Source organism: Sceloporus occidentalis, unplaced genomic scaffold, assembly GCF_023333645.1.
Source record: "Sceloporus occidentalis isolate IW3139 unplaced genomic scaffold, rSceOcc1.0.p SCAF_30, whole genome shotgun sequence".
Classification (NCBI taxonomy): Eukaryota; Metazoa; Chordata; class Lepidosauria; order Squamata; family Phrynosomatidae; genus Sceloporus; species Sceloporus occidentalis.
This window is the reverse complement of record NW_028317010.1, coordinates 1,391,536-1,412,285: the sequence shown is the minus strand read 5'-3', so window position 1 is coordinate 1,412,285 and position 20,750 is coordinate 1,391,536. Positions and strand designations below refer to the sequence as shown.

Genomic DNA, 20,750 nt, shown 5'->3' with positions numbered 1-20,750 from the left:
AGAAGAAGGCAGTGAGTTTTAAATGTACCTTGGGAACTTCCTTCCCCACCAGATTACACATGGAACTTTAAACGGTTGGATTTCAACACTGGGTTTGCGAATGACCTAGACATTTATGTTTAAGGTTTTCCTAATTGGGCCCAGCCACAGGTGATCTGCTGTCTATATACATATTTAGGACCCTATTCAAAATAATTTTTTTTATATACATTCGTTTTCTTCTTCTGGTCACATCTCAATTCTTTAATGGGCCTTTTTAACCTGTCAAGCACCCTGGTGCTAAAGTAATAATTCTATAGAATATAGCCAGGAAAAGAAAAGTATAATTTATATGTATACATTTATCTTCTTTTTTTCCCTTCCGGAAACGGTTAAGGAAACCATATTTATGTCGCTTTCTTGGTTTTAAGCTACACAAAAATAATTTTACTATATATTAAATATTGTTTGTATGCTATATGGGCATTTCCCAGTGGCCATTTAAGCACTCAAGAAAAAGGTCTGTGCCATGTGAATTGGGTACACATATTATCAATGCATTCTCCCTCAAAACGCAGGGCACAGAAAAGCACCGGTGACATCTACTGACTTACAAAACTTAGATAAATCTAAAAAATATAATGACTTGACGGTCTTATAACTGCATTCATTGATAGGTGGTTTCCATTACAATGTCTGCTGCTCTGGGGAAGTAGAAGTGTGGAAAGCAAATCTCAAAAGTCAGGTCAAGCTACCCCAGGTAGCTTTAGAGGCATCAGAATAGGGACTTTATTAAAGGGATACTCCAGTGTCCCAGAAACCCGAGGTGAGGACAATAAGTGTACAGGAAACAGCTGGGTGGTGGAAGGGTTAAATGCATATAGAGGGATTATGCATTTGCAAGGGGAATACTATTTAACGTTACGTTATTTTACGGGTAAAACCACTTAATCTGAAACTACACATTACAGTATAAGTGTTGGATATCCCCTGTGGGAAGTATTGGCCAATTTAAATTCAGTATTTTAGCGAAGTATATTTATCTCTGAGAGGAATGATAGCTAAGCATCTTTAGCTCAAATAATACATCCCGCTGAAATATAATCAACGTCGCTGATATCAAACAATCCACATGCGTATTACGTCATTTAAAAGAAGCCGCTAACGGGTTAAATTCAGACTATACACTCTTTATTATTATTTTAGTATTTACCTTGAGCTGGTACCGTATCACCAGGCCAACCGGAAGCGGAAGTGATTCGTACTAATATCCGTCGACTACAGATAGGGTGCATACCGTTTGCGGCCATGTTAGTAGGGGAATTATTGGTGCAGGCAAAAGAAGTTGCTATTGGGGGTGGAGATTGGTATGCAGACGGAAGTATTCACAAGGGTGTGTCTTGCGAAGTAACAGCTACCGTATCCAGGAAATGATAGTTTGCAGACACTCATGAGGATCGGTACCCAGGACGTGAAGCCGTTGGTGCCGGGTGAATATCGAGGTTGGAAGGCATTTTAGTAGGTTTTTTGGAGAAGGTAACGTTTAGAAATGGGCAGTCGCTCTTGCACCAACGCTGCTTTTACTAACGTGATGATAGCATTACTATGTATGTATTTGCCTGGCACTGGTGACTCGGCAGCGTTGTATTTCTAAACCTTTTTTTATGTTATTCGCCTTATTCACAGAAGGTTGTCTAGATTATAAAGGTCCAGCCCAGTGATCTTTTCAACTTTTTTAACCTTCTTAAAACTCCGTTTTATTCAGTTAGGGATAAGTTCAAAGTTTTCAACAGTTTCAGTTTGCTCTTTGCATCCATTGAGGTGCACTGGTGACATTTGTAAGTTATGAGCCCTAAGCCACAAAATTGTGTTGTGACCATATTAACCAAAAAGCCTTTTGCAATTTTTACTCTGTGCTATTGCATAGCCACGCATATGTGTATATATATATATATATATATATATATATATATATATATATAGTATAGTTAATGCAGAAGTATGGTCGATAACTAGTTTTACAGGTTAGGCGCTACACTATTTGTGGTTGGGGAGCTAGGAAGGAATATCTTTAAGTTGAATTCTAGTGTTGAGTGTTACAAGGTGTTTGGGTACCTATCTTTTTTTTCCCCCAAGTGTAAAATGTAGCAATGTATACAGTGTCAGAATCGTGATTGAGATGATTTAAAGGGACCCTCTAAACATATGACTTTAGCGCATATAATACCGATGTGGTCCCTTTTAATATTTTTTAGCTTCCGTTACTCTGTAGGTGTCCTACTTGGTGGCACCTGTAGCACAGGAAGCCGGTGTGTGAGGAGTGGTTGGCGAGAAGGGTGTCACCATGTAGCTCATGACCTCAGAAGTTATCAGACTTGGACTTGTTGCTCGCTACTCGACTTTGAGCTTCCAGCAGGTCCGATTTAGCAGCTGGTACTACTGCTCCATTCAGCATACCACCACTTCCACCAGATGTGGCAGAGCTCCAATACTCGCCAGTTTATCTCTGCCTAAATCTCTCCCTTTTGCCCAGAATATTTAGTGATATATAGCTCCCCAACCAAACATCAATAGACTTAATAAAGGGTGAAAACAAAGAAGACTTTAAGGACACAGCCCTCATTAAAATATAATATCACCCACTCCCCCTATCCCATCCCAAAATAAACATTCCACCCTTATTCCTGGCACCCTTCTTCCCACCCCTGTGCTGTAGAATGTCCTGGTGTATGGGAAACTGGGTCCCCCTAAAAGAGATACCCCAAACCCTGTGATCAAACAAAACCCTAATAACAAAATAGCTGCGTCGTAACATCTGGCAGGCTTTAAAAGTTTGTAGCTTGGAGTAAATTTTGCGAGTACACTTGTTCATTTACTAGATTGTGTAAAACTGCAAATTTGTCACCTACCAACATTATGTGCAAATGGACTATGGTTCTGAATGGTAGAAGAAGGGTTTATGAAGCACAGTAGGAGCTGGTGTAACATTTAGTAGGGTGTTTAGAAGAAAAGTGGAGAGGAGGAGAAGGCATCCCACAAATACCATTGGCTCAGTGGCCAGTTTTCCAAATACGTTTATATTAATAATCCAAGATATAAAGTGGTTTGAATGTTTATACTGTATCTTTATGACAGATTCACAATATGATAAATTGAAATCTTTACCCATGTTAATGCTCCAAAAGATACCACCTTGTTATGCATTCCATGTGAGTTATGAACGTGTAATCCAGCATTGAATGGTTTTGTGGATTAACACAACATTGATAACAAAAAGTCATTTTGAGTGATTTCTTTCTTTTTCATTTCAATGCGGAGTCTGGGAAAGAAGTTAATTATGTATGGTAAGGGCCCGCTACTTGACTGTAATATTTTTAAAAGTTTCTTGTATTCTTTTTCTCCCCCAGGTATGCTGCTTGTCAAAAATACATTTGTGGTTAATGGAGCTTTGAAATGCATTGGTTTGAATTTCGTATAGATACCCAAAGGAACAGAGAGTCAAGCAAACAGAGGCAATGGTCTTGTTCTAAAGCAGAATAAATCATGCGACCATCAGTCTTAGTCAACAGTCCTGTTTGCCACCTTCTTCTGATCTTTTCCTTAACCCTCTTCTTAGCCCCTTTCTGTTTCGATAGCCTCCTCTACTCTCCTCTCTTTTCCAGAAGCCTTCACCTGAGGCGGTTGAGCCGTGAGTTTCTGCTTCAGAACTTGCAGGCTGGAGCTGATGCTTTAATGTATTTCCAACAGCGAATATTCCCAGGCCTTGAGAATTCAAATCCCGCTTACAATGTCTCCATTCCCTGTACCTATAAAGAATCAAAATCCCTTCTCTCATCACCCTCCCCTGAAAGCATACAGCTGGTCATCACCATTATTACAACTCGTCGCCGGCCTGAATACCATTATCTCCTACAAGTTGCGCGTGGCTTTCTGGACCGGCTATCAGAATGTGGTAATGACTGCTCCAGATTTCAGATTTTTATTTGTAATGTAGATCCATCTCCCTCTTACCATACGGACGCATGCTTGCTCTCGAAAATACTGCCCTCTGTGGAGCGCTACCTATATGATGAACAGGAGGATAGTTTCCCCAACCGATTTGAGCGTGAGAAGCAGGATTATGCTTTTTGTCTTTCACGTACTTTGGATGCTTTTACACCAGACTATGTCTTGCTTGTTGAGGATGATGCTGTACCGCACACCGATATTTTCAGGGCTTTCTTCCAGTTGGTGCAAGTGAGATTTACTAATGCACCTCTGGGAGGTGGTCTCTATGCCAAATTCTACCACCCTGAAAGACTGCAAGGATATCTGAACCCAGAGCCCATGCGGATTTTAGAATGGTTTGGTGTAGGCATCCTTTCGGGGTTCCTTATAAACTGGATATATTGCAATCTATTTCACAAGCAGAGATTTAGCTGGCACCTGTTCTTGGCATTTTCTGCTTACTCAATGTTGCTGGCAGAGCTCATTGGACGTCATTATCTTCTGGAGCTTAGACGGATATCACCTGCATTTTATAATGTGGTGCCTGCAACAGAGTGCTGCACACCTGCAATGCTTTTTTCTGAAGCCTCTGTCCGTAGAACTCTAGCATACCTTGAGGAAATCACATGTGAAGCAGGATATGCTAAGGACACTGCGCTGTATAAAGAGCTGAGCAAACGAGGGGAGTGGGCATGGGCTATTGAGCCTAACATGGTGACACACATAGGATTATTCTCTACTCTCAGAGGAGCATCTGAAGGAGAAGAACCACTGTTGCTGTAATTAACATATGGTCTACACTGTTAACTCTGAACATAGCAAAGTTCATTGGCATTTGTGAATGGGTCAAAGGAAGTTGTTTATATATTTTCTTTTTTATGCTATATATCATTTCAAAAAAACACACATACAGAAATAATGGGTAATATCATATTGGATAAATCTTGTACAGGGACTTCAAAACAGTAAATCAATAAGTGGTTAAAAGTTTCAAACTTAGATTTCGATCCTCCCTTGGAAGGTGATGAAACAAGCTGTAATTGTCCTGCCATGTCAAGTGTATCTTTGTATGTAATCCTATTCTTTCCGTGTACTTCGAGAAAAACAATAATTGAATGGCAGATGTTAAGTTTATAGCAGTGCATATTAACTGAGGGTCACCATGGTGGGTTCATGGCACCCAGGCACACCAGGGATGCCCAGCAGGGTCAGGGAGAGTGTGAGCTCCAGCGAAGACATGGTTCTGCATGAAGTAAGAAAGAGGGGAATCTGTAAAAGCTTCAATGATGATGTAAGAGTGAAAGTGTGTTACTTTGTGGCATTTGAGTGTGTTTTGCAATAGCATTAGTGAATATATGGTGATACCACCTGTGAATTTATGCCTGTTAAGTCTGTATTTTGGTGTATGGTGTAAGCATGAGTGTGCCTGTCAGTGTATGGTGTTAGAAGTATAGGAGGTAAGCCTAGGGATAGCAGTGTGAGGGAAATGTGTAAGTCTATGGTGTTAGAGTGAGTTTTTGTGTTGCTACGCGTATGTTTTAGTTGGAGGGTTGGCGCCGAAGAAATGCCACACCTAGGGGCTACTAACCTTAGGCTTTCCCTTTGTATAACAACCTGCCTAACCAGTTCTTTCACCTTGACATAAAGCCGTAAAATAAAATGTAAAGTGTAGGTTTTTATCACCGTTAACGTGCAACAAAAATAAACAGGCGCAATTAGCCATCCACTGCATTTCTCATCTCTTGGAAGGTGTTGTCTGTGTGTCAGCACCAGAGCTGGTCTCGGTGCTATACAAAATTGTAAATGCATAATAAAGCATATGATTTTATCCAGTCTACGCTATATATTTATCTCTTTCCTCATATATTGTATCTGTGAAAAAGAACAAAGCTTTATCTGAAACCTATTTTAAGTGTAACTTTCTGGTTGTATTTACATTTACAATTTTGGGGACAAGAGGAGTCTTTGGAGAGATCATTTCCTGTCCATATTCAAGAAGCGTTTACATACTTTGCTCAAGACAAAAAAAATTCTGACAAAATTAGGCATTTGACTGTACTTCAACAGTGTGTTTTAGTTGTTTATTAAATATTGTTCCGTTCCTGAGTAGATGTCAGGATTGGGCTAAGAGCAGAAAATAGTCCCAAAGTGATGTCAGTAAGCGGTTCAATAGGTCAGGGGCAGGTGGCGATCAGAGTAAACAGTAGTCCAGGCAAGGGTCAGGTAACAAGCAAATGGAGTAGTCCAATAGGGAAGCCAAATGTCATGTAACGGAGAATCCAATAGAGGATCTGTAGCAGAGTGAGGAGAGGAGGAAGCTGAAGTCCACAGACATACAGCAACCAAAGTTCTGGAACACTGAAGTAAAGTGTTCACAGTTGGAGGGGTTTTTATATTGCTGCAGGTATCTGCTCCTTCCCTGTGCTGAACAAGCTCCTTACTGGATTGGTTACCAGGCAGGGGTGAATCCATAGCACCTGGTTCATTAGTTCTGTATGTGGCCTTCATTGGTGGATAGTTGATAGGGATTACAGGTGTTACCTCCCCTCCACAGGTGTACTGCTTTATGTTGATCTTTTGGCAACACCTAGAAGAAGGGGTTTGCTGGAACTTTAGGCCGCGGTTTTGGCCTACCGCGATTACAATCGCGGGTAGACGCCGCTACTACAGACTGCGGCTTCCGCCTACTCCGTGGAGCTTTTGGACGGCCTGCAGCGACGGAGGATAGCTGGGGAGAGCAGGTAAGGGTGAGAGGGGCATGACAGTAGAGTTGATTAAGTCAGTTGCCCATTTACGCTACTAGTCAAACCTTTTTAATTTGTGGGCAACACAAAGTATCTTTCTATCTTATATATTCACTGATAAATATTGGTGACAAAACTAGGCATTCAACTGGACTTGTGCACAATCTTTTTCCTGGCATACAGTGGCAGTACGAGTGAGTACGGTAGTGTCCTTTTCTTAGGGACAAGTAGAATCTAAAGAACAGAAATGGTTAAATGCCCCGGAGCCCCTCCTCCTTACCCATAAAACCAGAGCCGACCGTAGGAAGTCATTTTTTTTTTCTTGTCCCTTTCAGGGACAGACAGTGGAATCTTCGGTCCGGGCAGGGAGTCGGGAATTTCTTCAGCTGGTGAGGCGCACGGGTTGCTGCCTGGGGGTCTGTCAGCCTCCGATTGCTCCCCGGGTGGCGAGCAGAGAGAGGTCTTCCCTCCGTAGCGGTTCGCGTTACGGAGGATGCCTGCATTTCTTCCTTTTGTTGCCGAGGAAGTGGGAGCATGCGCAGTTTGGTGGAACGCACACCCGGGTGTCGTTGCGTTCCACCGAAGATCCGATCGCGCTACTGAGCATGCGCGATTCGGATCTTCCGGAGGGCGGCAATTTTAAAATTTCTCATAATGCGCTTTGCCTGTCTGACTGCTGGAACATTCGTCAGTACAGGACAACCGTGTCACCAGCCCCCCCACACGGTTCAGAGGAGGTTAGGGTAAGATTTGGCTCTTTCTGCTCCTCTTCCCTCAAAAAAAAAAAAAAAAAATTAACCCTTTTTTTTTCTTTATTATCAGATGTCTAGTCCGGTGCCTACAGAGAATCCGGATAAGGATAAAAGACCTGTTCCAGCTCCCAAAAAGTCCACTTCTAAAGCCAAACATTTAACCTGTTCTGAGTGTGCTACTCCACTTCCTGATGGCTGCAGGAAAAAATTGTGTAACTCCTGCTCTGCAGAGCAACTGGCTTCTGAGAAGCGTAAAGACCTACAATCATTCCTTGGTTGGTTCCAGGAAAATTTGGCCCAGACGTTTGAGGCTTTTCAATTCTCGGCAGCTCAAACCCAGGAGAAAGTCAAGGTTGATTCTACACGGAAGCGCAAGAGGTCCAGGTCTTTTTCTCAGTCAGACCTTTCCTCTGGTGAGATCTCCCGTTCCTCAGTTTCATCAAGTGACAGTTCGGAGGACGAGATGGTTTTTCCTCCCCACGACCTCCGTAAGTTCACCAAGGAGGTGACGCGTCTGCTGCTGGAGGATCATGTGGGAAGAATAAAAGGTTTCCCGGTTTTGCCTAAAGTCAATAACCTTATTGTCAGGGAGTGGAAGCACCCGGGAAAACGAGCCTTCATTTCCAAGCAATTCAAACAGTTGTTCAGGCTTCAGGGGGAATATTCTTGGGATGAGCCCTCCAAAGTGGATGTACAAGTCGCCCAACTCTCCAAAAAGACTACTCTTCCTATTGGTGAGGTGTCCAGGCTTAAAGACCCCATGGACAGAAGAGCAGAGACATCGTGTAGGCGAATTTTTCAGGCTGCAGGTTCACAGTGCAAGGTTGCGGTATCCAGTTCAGTGGTGGCTAGGGCGCAGCACATGTGGATTCAGGCCTTGCAAGATTGTCTCGCTGATGATTCCGATTTGGAGATTGCGAGGCTTTTAAAGAACTTGAAACTTTCCAACAGTTTTTTTGTAGATTCGGCTCATGAATCGTTGAAGCTCTTCGCTAAGAACATGGCATTGTCATCTGTGGCACGCAGAGTCCTGTGGTTAAGGTCCTGGACGGCTGATTCCGCTTCCAAAGCTGCGCTTTGTGACTTACCTTTGGAAAAGAATAAATCGTTTGGTGCTCCTTTGGAGGACCTGATCAAGCAGATTTCAGACACTAAAAGAGCCCTACCTCAGGATAGAAGACCAAGGTGGAATCGTAGATATCCATATAGAAACCCGAGGCCTTTTCACCAATCCTCTAGATCTCAGAATTTTCGTGGCTCCTTTGGAGATAAGAAATTTCAAGACTGGCCGAAAAAACAGGACAAGAGGAAGTTCTGACAAAGTAGGAGGACGCCTGCAGCACTTCAGACTCTCCTGGGAACAGACCACGCAAAATCCGTGGATTCGAAAGATTATTTCAGAGGGTTACAGGATAAGGTTCCTTCATCCTCCAGTTCCTGATTTCATCTTATCCCTCGGTAACAAAGAATTTGTCGCTTTATTCAGAAAGCATTACACTGTTGAAGAAGGGAGTGATAGAAAAGGTCCCTGTTCACCAAAAATTCCAAGGAGTCTATTCCCGGTTATTTCTGGTTCCAAAACCGGACGGCCCCCTTCGTCCGGTTCTGGACCTAAAGAATGTCAACCGCTGTATCCCCTATCAGCGTTTTCGTATGGAAAGCATCACCTCAGTCACACAGGTCCTGAAAAAAGGAGATTTTATGGTCACCCTAGACCTGAAAGACGCATATCTTCATATTCCAATAACCGAGGCGTCCAGGAAGTTTCTCAGATTTGCTCTGCGGGTCAACCAGAGAGTGCATCGTTTTCAATTCAAGGCCCTCCCGTTCGGTCTGTCATCAGCCCCAAGAGTTTTTACAAAGATTATTTGTCCTTTGACGGCTCACCTCAGGGAACAGAATATCTCTATCATCCCTTGTCTAGACGATTGGCTGATCATGGCGGGTTCTCGGGCGAAGTTGTTTTCAGACCTATCCACAACAATGAGATTTTTGAAAAAACACGGCTGGTTGATAAACAGAAAAAAATCTTACCTCGTTCCTTCCACCAGGATTCTATTCCTGAGGCTTTTTGTGGACTCTATGTCCCTCTGCATTTATCTTCTGCAGCCAAAGCTAAAAAAGATAAAACAAGAGGTCGCTGCTCTTTAAAGGTGTCCAACTTGCTCTGTCAGGAAAGCAATGAGCGTCCTGGGTCTGCTCATGGCCTCCATCCCGGTGGTACCTTGGACAAGGTCTCAGCTTCGTCCCTTACAGTGGCAGATTCTATCAAACTGGTCCAAGCAAGAAGAGGACCTGGAAACTACATTCACAATCACTGGGCAGGTCCTATCTCAACTGAATTGGAGGAAACAGTCGACCCATCTCGCCAGAGATCTCTCTTTCCAACCCAGAAGTTGGATCATTATTACCACGGATGCCTCCGGTCTGGGCTGGGGAGCCCATATGGGTTCCCATTTTCGAAGGGGGAATTGGGCTCCGGAAGATGCTGTCCACACTTCAAATTTCCGGGAGTTGAAGGCAGTTCTTCAGTCCCTCCTGGTCTTCGGGCCCTACATAGAGGGTCAGGCGGTAAAGATCTAATCGGACAACGCCACAACTGTCGCCTATATCAACAAACAAGGTGGGACGCGGATACGGAGACTTCAAGTCCTTTGTGTGGTAATTATGGCGTGGTCCCAACGTCATTTGGAAGATATTTCAGCAACTCATCAGAGGCCGCTACAACCTAAATGTCAGACAATCTGAGCAGGGCAAAGTGGTCTCAGACAGAATGGTCTTTGACCTCACGAACCTTCTGCACCTTGGTGGCACGATTCGGTCTCCCGGAAGTGGATTTGATGGCGACTCGACGAAACCGCAAGGTTCCGGTATTTGCGGCCCTCAACAGGTGGGACTCGCCTCATTTTCTAGACGGTCTTTCCATGGTGTGGAATTTCCGGTTGGCCTACATCTTCCCTCCGGTGGCTTTGATTCCTCGCGTCCTGCAGAAAATTCGCTACGACGAGGCCAGGGTCTTGGCCATTCTTCCTTACTGGCCCAACAGGAGTTGGTTTGTCCTCCTCAAACAGTTGACCGTGACCTGTTGGGAACTGCCGATTTCAGCACAGTTATTGGAGAACACCGACCTTCACCCGGAACTCCTTCAAGTGTTCCGGCTGACAGCCTGGCTGTTGCAAGGCTGATTTTGCATAACCAGGGTCATGACGAAGATATCTCTAATTTTCTTTTAACATCGGTGAGGAGTTCGACGTCCAGAATTTATTTCCGAGTTTGGACCAAGTTCCTCCTGTGGTGCTCCGCCAGGAATATAACGATTTTTCATCCATCCATCAACTCAATCATTCAGTTTTTACAGGAGGGTCTGGCTTTGGGCCTTAGTGTCTCGACCCTTAAAGGGCAGATTTCGGCACTTAGTCATTTTTTTTCTTTCTGAGGAAGTGTCCATGAAACTCAAGACGGTTTTTCTGGTGGCTATTACCTCAGCCAGGAGAGTAGGAGAAATCCAAGCTCTTTGCTCCTCTCCGGATTTCACCATTTTTCATAGTGATAAGGTTGTTTTGCATGTCAAACCCTCATTTCTCCCTAAGGTCATCTCCAAGTCGAGTATCAATCAGCCCTTGGTTCTTCCATCCTTTTTTCCGTGTCCTTCCTCTCCAGAGGAATCTGCATGGCACATGTTAGACGTCAAAAGGGCTTTGGAGATTTATATTGCACGTACCTCCTCCATCCGTACCTCGGACCATCTGTTTGTAAATTTTTTCGGGCATTCAACCAGGAAAGCGGCTTCCAAATCTTCCATTTCCAGATGGCTTCTGGACAACCTCCGTATGGCCTTCCAGTCCAATGACCTCACTCTGCAATGGCCCATCAGGGCCCATTCCACAAGGGCCATGGCAGCCTGCTGGGCAGAAAAGGCTTCGGCTTCGCCTGAGGACATTTGTAAGGCAGCTACCTGGTCCTCGTTCTCCACCTTCATTCAACATTATCGGCTAGATGTCTTCTCCTCCTCTGCGGCGGATTTTGGGCGTAAGGTGCTCCAGGCGGTGGTCTCCTAATATATTTTTTTCCCTCCCATATTACCGGGATCTTGCTACATCCCACTCGTACTGCCACTGTATGCCAGGAAAACGGAAATTTTTACTTACCGTAAATTCCTTTTTCCTTAATACAGTGGCAGTACAGGTTTCCCTCCCCAGTTGTGGTGGAATAAGTTTATATTTTTGGCAAGCATTTTCTGTGTGTTTTCTTACAGATTTCCTACGGTCTGCTCTGGTTTTATGGGTAAGGAGGAGGGGCTCCGGGGCATTTAACCATTTCTGTTCTTTAGATTCTACTTGTCCCTAAGAAAAGGACACTACCCTACTCACTCGTACTGCCACTGTATTAAGGAAAAAGGAATTTACGGTAAGTAAAAATTTCCATTTTCCTGCAGTCCCTAGGGACACTAGTTAGGCTCCTCCATACTTTAGATAGGGCAGGACTAAAATCATATATCCACTGCCTCCCTAGAATGACCTACGGTTTTAGCTTTTCTCCTGCCTACTCTAGGTAGGGTGGACTCATCCTACCTAAAGTACCTGAACGTGGGTTTCAGCCTATTTAGTCATTGGCAAGGTAGGGTACTGTTAAACTTTTGTTCCTGAATTGACTTTTGTCTGAGTGTTGTTGCATCTTTGTACTAAATCTGATTCTGATATTTCCAACCCCCCCTCGTTGGAGGATAAATCTAAGCAAAGAGGGTGAATGCATATGCACGTACCACTTTTCTGGGTTTTTATTTTTTAGAATTTTTTTTTCGATTTTCTTCATTTCAATTCACCGATTTATTGCATGAAATCCTAATAAAAATTAATTTTAATTCCAGGCTGTAAAACAAAAAAATAGGAAAAATTCCAAGGGGGGTGAATACTTTTGCAAGGCACTGTAAAATCCTGGAGGTTCCATTCTCTGTGCCACTCCAAAGGTTTGCCCGCAACTTCATGCCCTTTTTAATTAAATTTGGGACTTTTCAGGACGGTTTTAAATCCAGATTATAATCTTCCACCATTAAGATTTCCGCCATCAGCGCCTTTTTGGTATATGAACTGTTCTCCTTATCCACGGTCAGATGTTTTTCTAAGGCTCTAGTCCAGCTTAATCCTCGTCCTATGTCCAAGATGGTTCCTTGGGACTTTTAATCTGGTGCTTTGTAGCCTCATGTTCACACCATTCGAGCCTCTTCAACAGTGTCTCTACATCTTCTGTTCCTGAAGACAGCATTTCTGGTAGCCATCACCTCCGCTAGACTCCTCCGTGAGCTACAGGCCCTTTCCATTAAGGAACTCTTTCTGTGTTTCGTCACAGACAAAGTGGTCATTTCCACTACCAACCCATCCTATAATTTATATATTGTTAATTATTTTTTATTTATCATATCATATATTATTTTTCATTGATAAATATTTATTTGGTGACAAAACCAGGCATTATATATAATATTGGGGGAATTCATTCCTGATCCAAGGGGCTGCATGCGCCTTTCATCTGCCAGTGCCTGCCCGCTGAGGCCCAGTGCCCTACTACTAATACTACCTCTGCTTCTTTCTCACCTTTCTTACTCTGGGGAATCAATTCTTATTTTTGTCTAAAATGGAGGATCAGTGTTGTGGCTTTTTATATATATTTTATATGTAGGAGGATTGGTCTTGGGGCTGTGACCGTCTGCCAGTGCTTGGCCTGAGCTGCTGTCACCACCCCAGTGGAACTCACCTTGGTTCCTGCAGTTCTTGGGTCTCTGGCTCTCTCCTGCTCCATGCCTGCCTGCATTTCTGTTTGTGTAATGCTCCTAGGCACGCATGCACACACTGTCAATTCCTACTTGTATATCCCTTCAGGGAGCATGGCCTAAGCAGGCGGTTGCTCCTGATTGCAGTTGTGGCTTGTTACATACCACTGGTGAAGTTGGGGGCCCGGGGGTAATTTTCACATCTGGGCCCCGTGGTTTCTAGTTACCCTCCCTGTTTAAAATTAATTTGTTCTTTAAATTTACTGTATACATGCAAGCTTTGTTCCTGAACAAAAAAATATTAACTGAAGCTGTTCCCTTATGCAGTTTATATTTACTAAGATCATGAGTGCCACTCTGGGTAAGTGCAAATATATATTATTATAACCAGTTTATTGTACAATAGGTTTCAAGACCACTAGCCATAGATTGTTACGTAGGAACATGATAAATTAATGTATTCTACACCAAACTTTTTTTTTTCTTTTACACTATAAATTACTTGTACCACAGTCATATAACTTAGTTTAAAATGTTCTCCCATTTGGCCATACTGGGGGGCATGCTGTCAGGCAACCTTTACATAGACAAAAAACTAAAACTAGTCCATCCACTAAGTTTGGTACCAGAAATGGCCATGTCAAATTGTATGCTAACAGATAGTAAAGTGTGTAGGAAAGGCTATGGTATCTGGAATTTATGATTTTCTATCATGCATCGTTGAGTTCAGATCTTTTGTGCATGGCCATTGTTGTGTTTTCAGAAGAAGCAGCCTGGGATGATGCAAGCTGAGTCTCAAAACAAGAGTGTGTCAAATACACAACTTACAGGGTATGCTCAAACTATAGCTGACACGTGACTGGAAAAAAGTAGTGCCACTTAGATTTTCTGCTTTGAGCAATAGTTCAAGCATGGCTCCCAACTTTCCCAATTTAGGCGGGACAGTCCCGATTTAGGGTCTCTGTCCCGCCTATCCCTTACTCTGTCCCGCTTTTCTAACTATATTTTGTGTAGTGCAAATATCAGATTTAATGTTAACTGTTGTGTACTATCACCTATGTGGGCTGCATGTGCAATCTGCATTCATATACAAACACATCTATTAGATACATTTACCAAGAGGGGTCTATTACCGCATTTGCTCAATTATAAGATGATCCCCAATGTGAATATTAATTTAGGGGAAAAAATCCTGAATATAAGACTATTATATAAGAAAAAAGTTTTACTAGCAAATATTAATTCACATGTAAACTATTTTTCATATTTAATAAAAACTATGATTCAGAAAAATGCATTTTTATTTCCTTTTATTTGCCAACCTGCCCCCAGTTATGCACATCTGCCCCCCAGATATGCCTTATATCCCCTTATATGCCACTCTCCCTCCCTGATATTCTTTTTAACCCCCTATATGCCACTCTGCCTCCAGAAAGCCCTTTTAACCCCCATATGCCACTCTTACCCTCCCCCCGACATACCAGTGCATCCCTAGATTTCTCTCCATGCTTCAGATTCCTGGGTGTCTAGTGGGGCAGCCGGTGGAGGTCTGCGCACAAACAACCTCCGCTACTGCTGCCGGCACTTCCGTCGGGGCTTCTATAAATGAGCATCGGAAGGTCTTGTGATGCCAGTGCTCCGTAATAGAAGCCTCAGAGTAAAGCCCTGGGCGGGACTGCTTTTTCAATCCCGCTCCCGCTGATTTTTTGCCCAATCCTGCCCGCTCCCGCAATGTGGGTGTTCTACAACCGCCCACTCCCGCCACATTTGTGGCCAATCCTGCCCACTCCCGCCACATTTGTGGCCAATTAAGCCCACCTCCTTACCTGAACTGCAGATTTCCCGCGCAGTCCCGCAAGGCTGCCCTCGAGTTGCACCCTCACAGCGTCTCTTCTCTTGCCCCGCCGAAGAATAAGGCGGAGTCACGGGAAGTGACGTCACATCACGTGACTGTTTTCTTCCTGGGTGGAGCAAGACAGGAGACACTGTAAGGGAGCAGCGAGAAGGCAGCCTTGCGGGACTGCACGGGATTACCGGGACCCGCAGGTACAGTGCCTGACCGCCCGCAAGTTTTTTGGTGGGTCCCGCGGAAGAGAAAGTGTTGGCAGCAGAGGAGGTTGTCTGCGGGGGATCTGGATCTTAGTCTTGTAGTCAGACCTCCTATTTGAGGTCTGATTAGAAGACGACCTTGAATATAAGACGATGGCTATTTTTCAGAGCGTTTGCTCTGAAAAAAACCTTGTCTTATAATCGAGCAAATACGGTACTTTTACTATTTTTGTTTGGATTTGGGGGGAAATGTATAGGGAACTATGTTTGTAACACTTAGTTTTAAGTGTTTATGAATAACCTAACTTCTTTTAAACGTTTATGATACATGCTATTATTTACTTCATGATAAATCAAAAGCATGGAACCAAAAAAATTAAATGAGAAGAAAAAGTTATCCAGCAGTAAGTTATTCCATCCTGAGGAACTGCCATTAACCCTCCCAGTGCCAGATCACATGAATAACCCCTTAATGACAAAGCCTGTACATGTACAGGCTCAAAATGCATTGTTCTCAATGGGTGCATTGCGTTCATATACACTCCCTGGCCACTTTATTAGTTACACCTGGCTAGCACCGGGTTGGACCCGGTTTGCCGTCAGAACTGCATTCATTCTTTGTGGCATACATTCTACAAGGTGCTGGAAACATTCCTCAGATTTTGCTGCAGATTTGTCGGCTGCACATCCATGATGTGAATCTCCCGTTCCACCACATCCCAAAGGTGCTCTATTGGATTGAGACCTGAATTGAATTGAACACATGTATCTGCAATAACATGCTGACACATCTGTGACGGAACCCGCCGTCACTGGAGAGGCCTGAGAGCCAGCCTCCACCCTACCGACTATGGGCCCTGGCCTTGTAAAGGCATCTGTGTGTAGGTACAGGGGGTCAGTTTCTACTGATTCCCCCCCATTACAGGTTTTACCATATTTCCTAAATGAGAGACTCTGAGGACTGTGGAGTGCTGATATTTATTTGGGATTGCACCTGTATTTTACCAACATGATGTTTTACATTATAACTTTTCCCTGTAATGCCCCATTTTTTCAGCCACCCCCAGAAATGTATTGTCTCATCACTTGCCGAGGGGATTAACTCTTGCAGACAGCCAGGATATGGAACCAGGGAGTGACAAACCATTGTTTCAGTTAATCTGTTTAACGTCTGACCCCTCCCTCCATAGTGCACTAATATGTTGTTTAAATCACTTTCTCCAACCCCCCCCCCATTGTATTCCACTATGTATGTCAAGAACCCTGTGTCTAACTCTGAATAAACAGTTCTCATACTTCACCCTGCGTTAAGCTTTGGCTAGTGATTTGGATGACTGGAGAGTCCGCGCTTTGGAGTGTGCCCCTGTACAGTTCTTGTAAGAGCTAGGAAACAGCTATTGACGGAGGTACCCCGTCACAACATCCTTTTATCAGCCGCTAAACACCTTCTCCTCAAGAAACACGGGAGTTTAATGGTAAACACACCAGTATTTAAAACGTTACAAGGGGTAATTTTGCATTAGGCCATCCCTTTGAACTGCTCAATATTCACACTTTGATCACACTTTGTATAGCTCACTGCTAGGAGCTGACTCTTACTGCATCCACCATGGTGGAAAACGAAAACAGGAGGATTTCCTGTGTGGCATTATATTATATATCCTTAGTTGAGATGATGTATTTGACATCACATTCTGTTTCCAGTGTGTTAATGCATCACTTCCTTTTTAAGCACTCTTGACCTGTGGGAGGGAAGGAAGGATTTTAAGTCCCCCCACCTAAACCTGTTTGCTTTGTTTATAGAGATCATAAAGACAAGACAAGTTACCACAGGGGGTTGGTGCTCTAGTCTGTGGGGAAGATGGTAAACATGGGCAGTTGCTTGGCTAAAACCAGTTTAAAACAGCTGGATATAAGTTCTTGTATAAGTCCTGTAAGTCCTCACCTGGTTGAGAGGAAAACTCCACACATAAAGCCCCTCTCAATTTATTTAGTCCAGTCTTATAATTGGGGAAATGTGGCACTCTACCAGGGGAAAGTCGACCCCTTGTACTCACCTCGAAAACAGAACCCCTTCTAAGACCAGGGCCCATGGTCTGTAGGGAGGAGACAGGCCCCCAGGACCTGTCAGGAGCCCTGGGCACAGAGGCTCCTGTGACACATTTCAATTGGCTAGTCCTCTTACTCCCTGCGTTGAATGACAGTCTATGTGCTATTCTCTCGGTTTCTAGAAATAGACTCTTACTAGAATACAGTGGCATTGGCAGGAGGGGGCCATGCCCCCCCTACATCATGCTGTGTCCCTCCAATTGAAACGCTGTGGGTTGTTTTTTTTGTAGTGTTTCTGTCTTCAGTGTCTTCGTCGCGGTGCCAGCGTTTCATGCTGAGCGCCGCAATATATGAATATGAAGACAGAAGTCTTGCGTTCCCGCCATAGGACGTCTGAAGGTTAGTGAACTACAAGAGAGGGAGAGGGGGTAGATAGTGAGAAAGGAGGATAATAAGAATATTGAAATAAAGCCAGTCAGAATGAGTGAGAGAATGAAAGAATTAATGTATGTATGAATTGTGTAAATTAGTTAGAGAATAAATTAATGTGTGGAAGAGTTGTGAGAATTAATGGTGGGCTGTTTGGGGACAAAGATTGCAATTCATATGTCTGTTATCTATGTGGGCAGTGTGGACGCCAGGGCTGGCTTTATATTTATATATATATATTGGCAGCAGAGGCCAATATTAATATATATTGGCAGCAGGGTCTAATATTATAGAATGAAAAACTGCCAGTTCCGCTGTTAATTTGAAATCATATTTCAATCACGTTCTTTGCTATAGGTAAGTCTAACGCATATATAACGAATATCTATATGTATATATAGTGTATATGTAGCGTTTTAGAATTGCCCCCCCCTAAATATGAAAGCTGGAGACGCCACTGCTAGAATAGCATATAGTGCCTCATAAGAGAGCTTGTTTCCCCCCCCCCCCCCCCAAACATCAGTTATTGGCTTATCTGGCCTCTCAACTAGATACAAAGTGCACAAATTGAATTAAACACTAGAGACACTAACTGCCACATATATTGATGACCCTGCAGAATCAAGAGACAGGTACTTGGGTGTTCTCTCGTAATGACCTTAACACAGGGTCACAAATTAATCCCTGAGACAGCATGATTTGTTTTTCTGAAAAACTAGTTGTACAGCACATGCATGCGCATAGATACTGAACTCGGCCTGCTGCAAGGTAACATAGCAAAAGTCAACAGCCTTTGTTATTTAACTATGGAGTTCCACAGCAACTTGATTTTCTGGACATTGACCCGATGTTACACAGAGGAAAAAAAGCCAATTGAAAATAAAGATAATAGTGTCTTTATGGTAATAATTAAAATCAGTCCTTAAAACATGATAAATAATTTGGCAGGATGTCTTCTTCCTGCTTATAAATATTGTCTTTGCCCAGCTCCTTAACACTATGTGGGAGAGCATGAAATATACCGTATTGGCTCGAATATAGGCCGCACTTTTCCCCCCCACTTTAAGTCTTTAACCCCTTCAATCCCCTATAGACGTACCGGGACGTCCAAAAAACGCCCACAAAGAAACCCCTATTGATGTCCCGGTACGTCCAGCCCTTCATGCAGCGTCAGGGACACATCCCTGCCGCTGCACGGGAGACCAGGCTGTCATTTGACTCCCCCCTGGCATTGCCGGCTTTCTGCTGCCCGATCTCCCGTAACAGCTTCCGGCATGAAAGCCGGTAAGCTGTTACGGTTGAAAGTGCCCGATCACGCGTTTGCAACTGCTGACGTCACTGCTGACGTAACCCGGAAGGTCATCGGAGGACACAGGCACAGAGACGCTGCGATCAGTGTGATTGGTGCAGGGGGATCGCGGGGAGGGGAGTGAGAAACCATCTCTCTCACTCCCCCTCCCGTCCTGAAAGAGAAAAGCAGAAAAAAAAAGTTAATTCATTTAAAAAATATATTAAATCATTAAAATAATAATATATATAATATAAAAAAAATTATAATGTGAGCTGTGATGTCATTGTGACATCACTGGCATGTTCAGGAGGTCCCTAGGAGGACCTCTAACCATTTCTGTGTAAAAATAATATATAAAAAATTAAAAAAAAATGTAAAAAAATTTAAAGTGTATATATATATATATATATATATATATATATATATATATATATATATATAAAAAAAAAAGATAATAAAAAAATTATTAAAAAACCTTACTTCCCATTGCCCTAGCATAACATCTAGCCAGTATAACCCTTCTGCCCCCATTCACAACCCCCAAACCCGTTAAGCCATAGGCATAAAAATTATACAAAATTGTACACCTTATAGTATGCTCCCTGGTGCTGGGAAAGTCTGGAAAATCTATATAAATTAGGTATTTCTGAAATCAGGACACCTGAATTGATAAATTTGGAGGGGATTTTCCATCACTTTACCTAATTTTGTGAGGATTCAGAGGGAAAATGAAAAAAAAAATTAGTTTAATTTTCTAATCTTCGCTAGTTTTTACTAAATTTCTCATTCTAAATTTTCAGCTAATCATCCAACTATGGTATCAAACGAAAGCTCTATCTCTCCTTGAAAAACCAATATATAGTTTATATGGGTACACTATTCACAGGAAAAGAGAATCATCGCTAAACCAACATACCCCAAAAATGGCAAAATTGCTCTGGGCTTTGAGGTACCAAAAACCCCTGGGATTGAAGGGGTTAAAGTGGGGGTATGGCCTATATTTGGGGGTCTAGCGCCCGACGCCCGGGATATGCAGTTCCGGGCAGCAGGGTTAGGATACAGGTCCCCCGCAGCGGTGCAGGGGACCCGTATCCTACTCTCTGATACGCTCAGACAGCCTCCCCTGCCAGCACTTCCCACGGGAGATTGTCTAAGCGCATCGTGCAGACGTTCACCGGCAGCGTTTTACCTCTGCCCCCAAGACTTACCAGAGCAGACTCCCGGGTGTCTTGCGGGGCCGGCGGGGGACACCTACGCAATACGTGTATATAACTTCCGGTGCCGGCACATCCGCTGAGTGGCAGCATATCTCGGGGGGGGGGAGGAGGAGGATAGTGGCAGCATATCTCGGGGGGAGGAGGAGGAGGACAGTGGCAGCATATCTCGGGGGGAGGACAGTGGCAGCATATCTCGGGTGGGGGAGAGTGGCAGCATGTCTATTAAAAAAATGTTTTCTTTAAAAAAGCACCAAACTTTTAGGGTGCGGCCTATACACGGGGGCAGCCTATATCCGAGCCAATACGGTACTACTAATCTTGACAAAAGTCCTTTTGAAGGTCGAAGTTTTGGTTCCCCACCACCACTAGGCAATAAGAATGTTTCAGGGGGTACTGTTGGGTGGTCATCTTAATTGCATTGGTGGAGACACAGCCTATTCTACAAAGGCATTATGAAGAAAAATCCCAGCCGTATTCCCCCATAAT

At 43.6% G+C, this 20,750-nt stretch overlaps 1 protein-coding gene across 1 annotated transcript; it reads left to right on the top strand.

Annotated features, from left to right (window-relative positions):
- Positions 1-1,429: 1,429 nt before the first annotated feature.
- LOC149298884 (GPI-N-acetylgalactosamine transferase PGAP4-like) lies at positions 1,430-4,749 on the top strand. The gene is made up of 2 exons (XM_089486754.1): positions 1,430-1,481; positions 3,596-4,749. Exons 1-2 carry the CDS (start codon positions 1,430-1,432, stop codon positions 4,747-4,749), a joined length of 1,206 nt encoding a protein of 401 aa, XP_089342880.1.
- The last annotated feature ends 16,001 nt before the right edge of the window (positions 4,750-20,750 follow it).

Bases quoted from the DNA above. Each gene is read 5' to 3' on its own strand.
- LOC149298884 (XM_089486754.1), top strand. From the start codon at position 1,430: ATGAGGATCGGTACCCAGGACGTGAAGCCGTTGGTGCCGGGTGAATAT. The intron at 1,482-3,595 runs GTTGGAAGGCAT...CCCTCTTCTTAG, and splicing joins GGTGCCGGGTGAATATCGAG to CCCCTTTCTGTTTCGATAGC.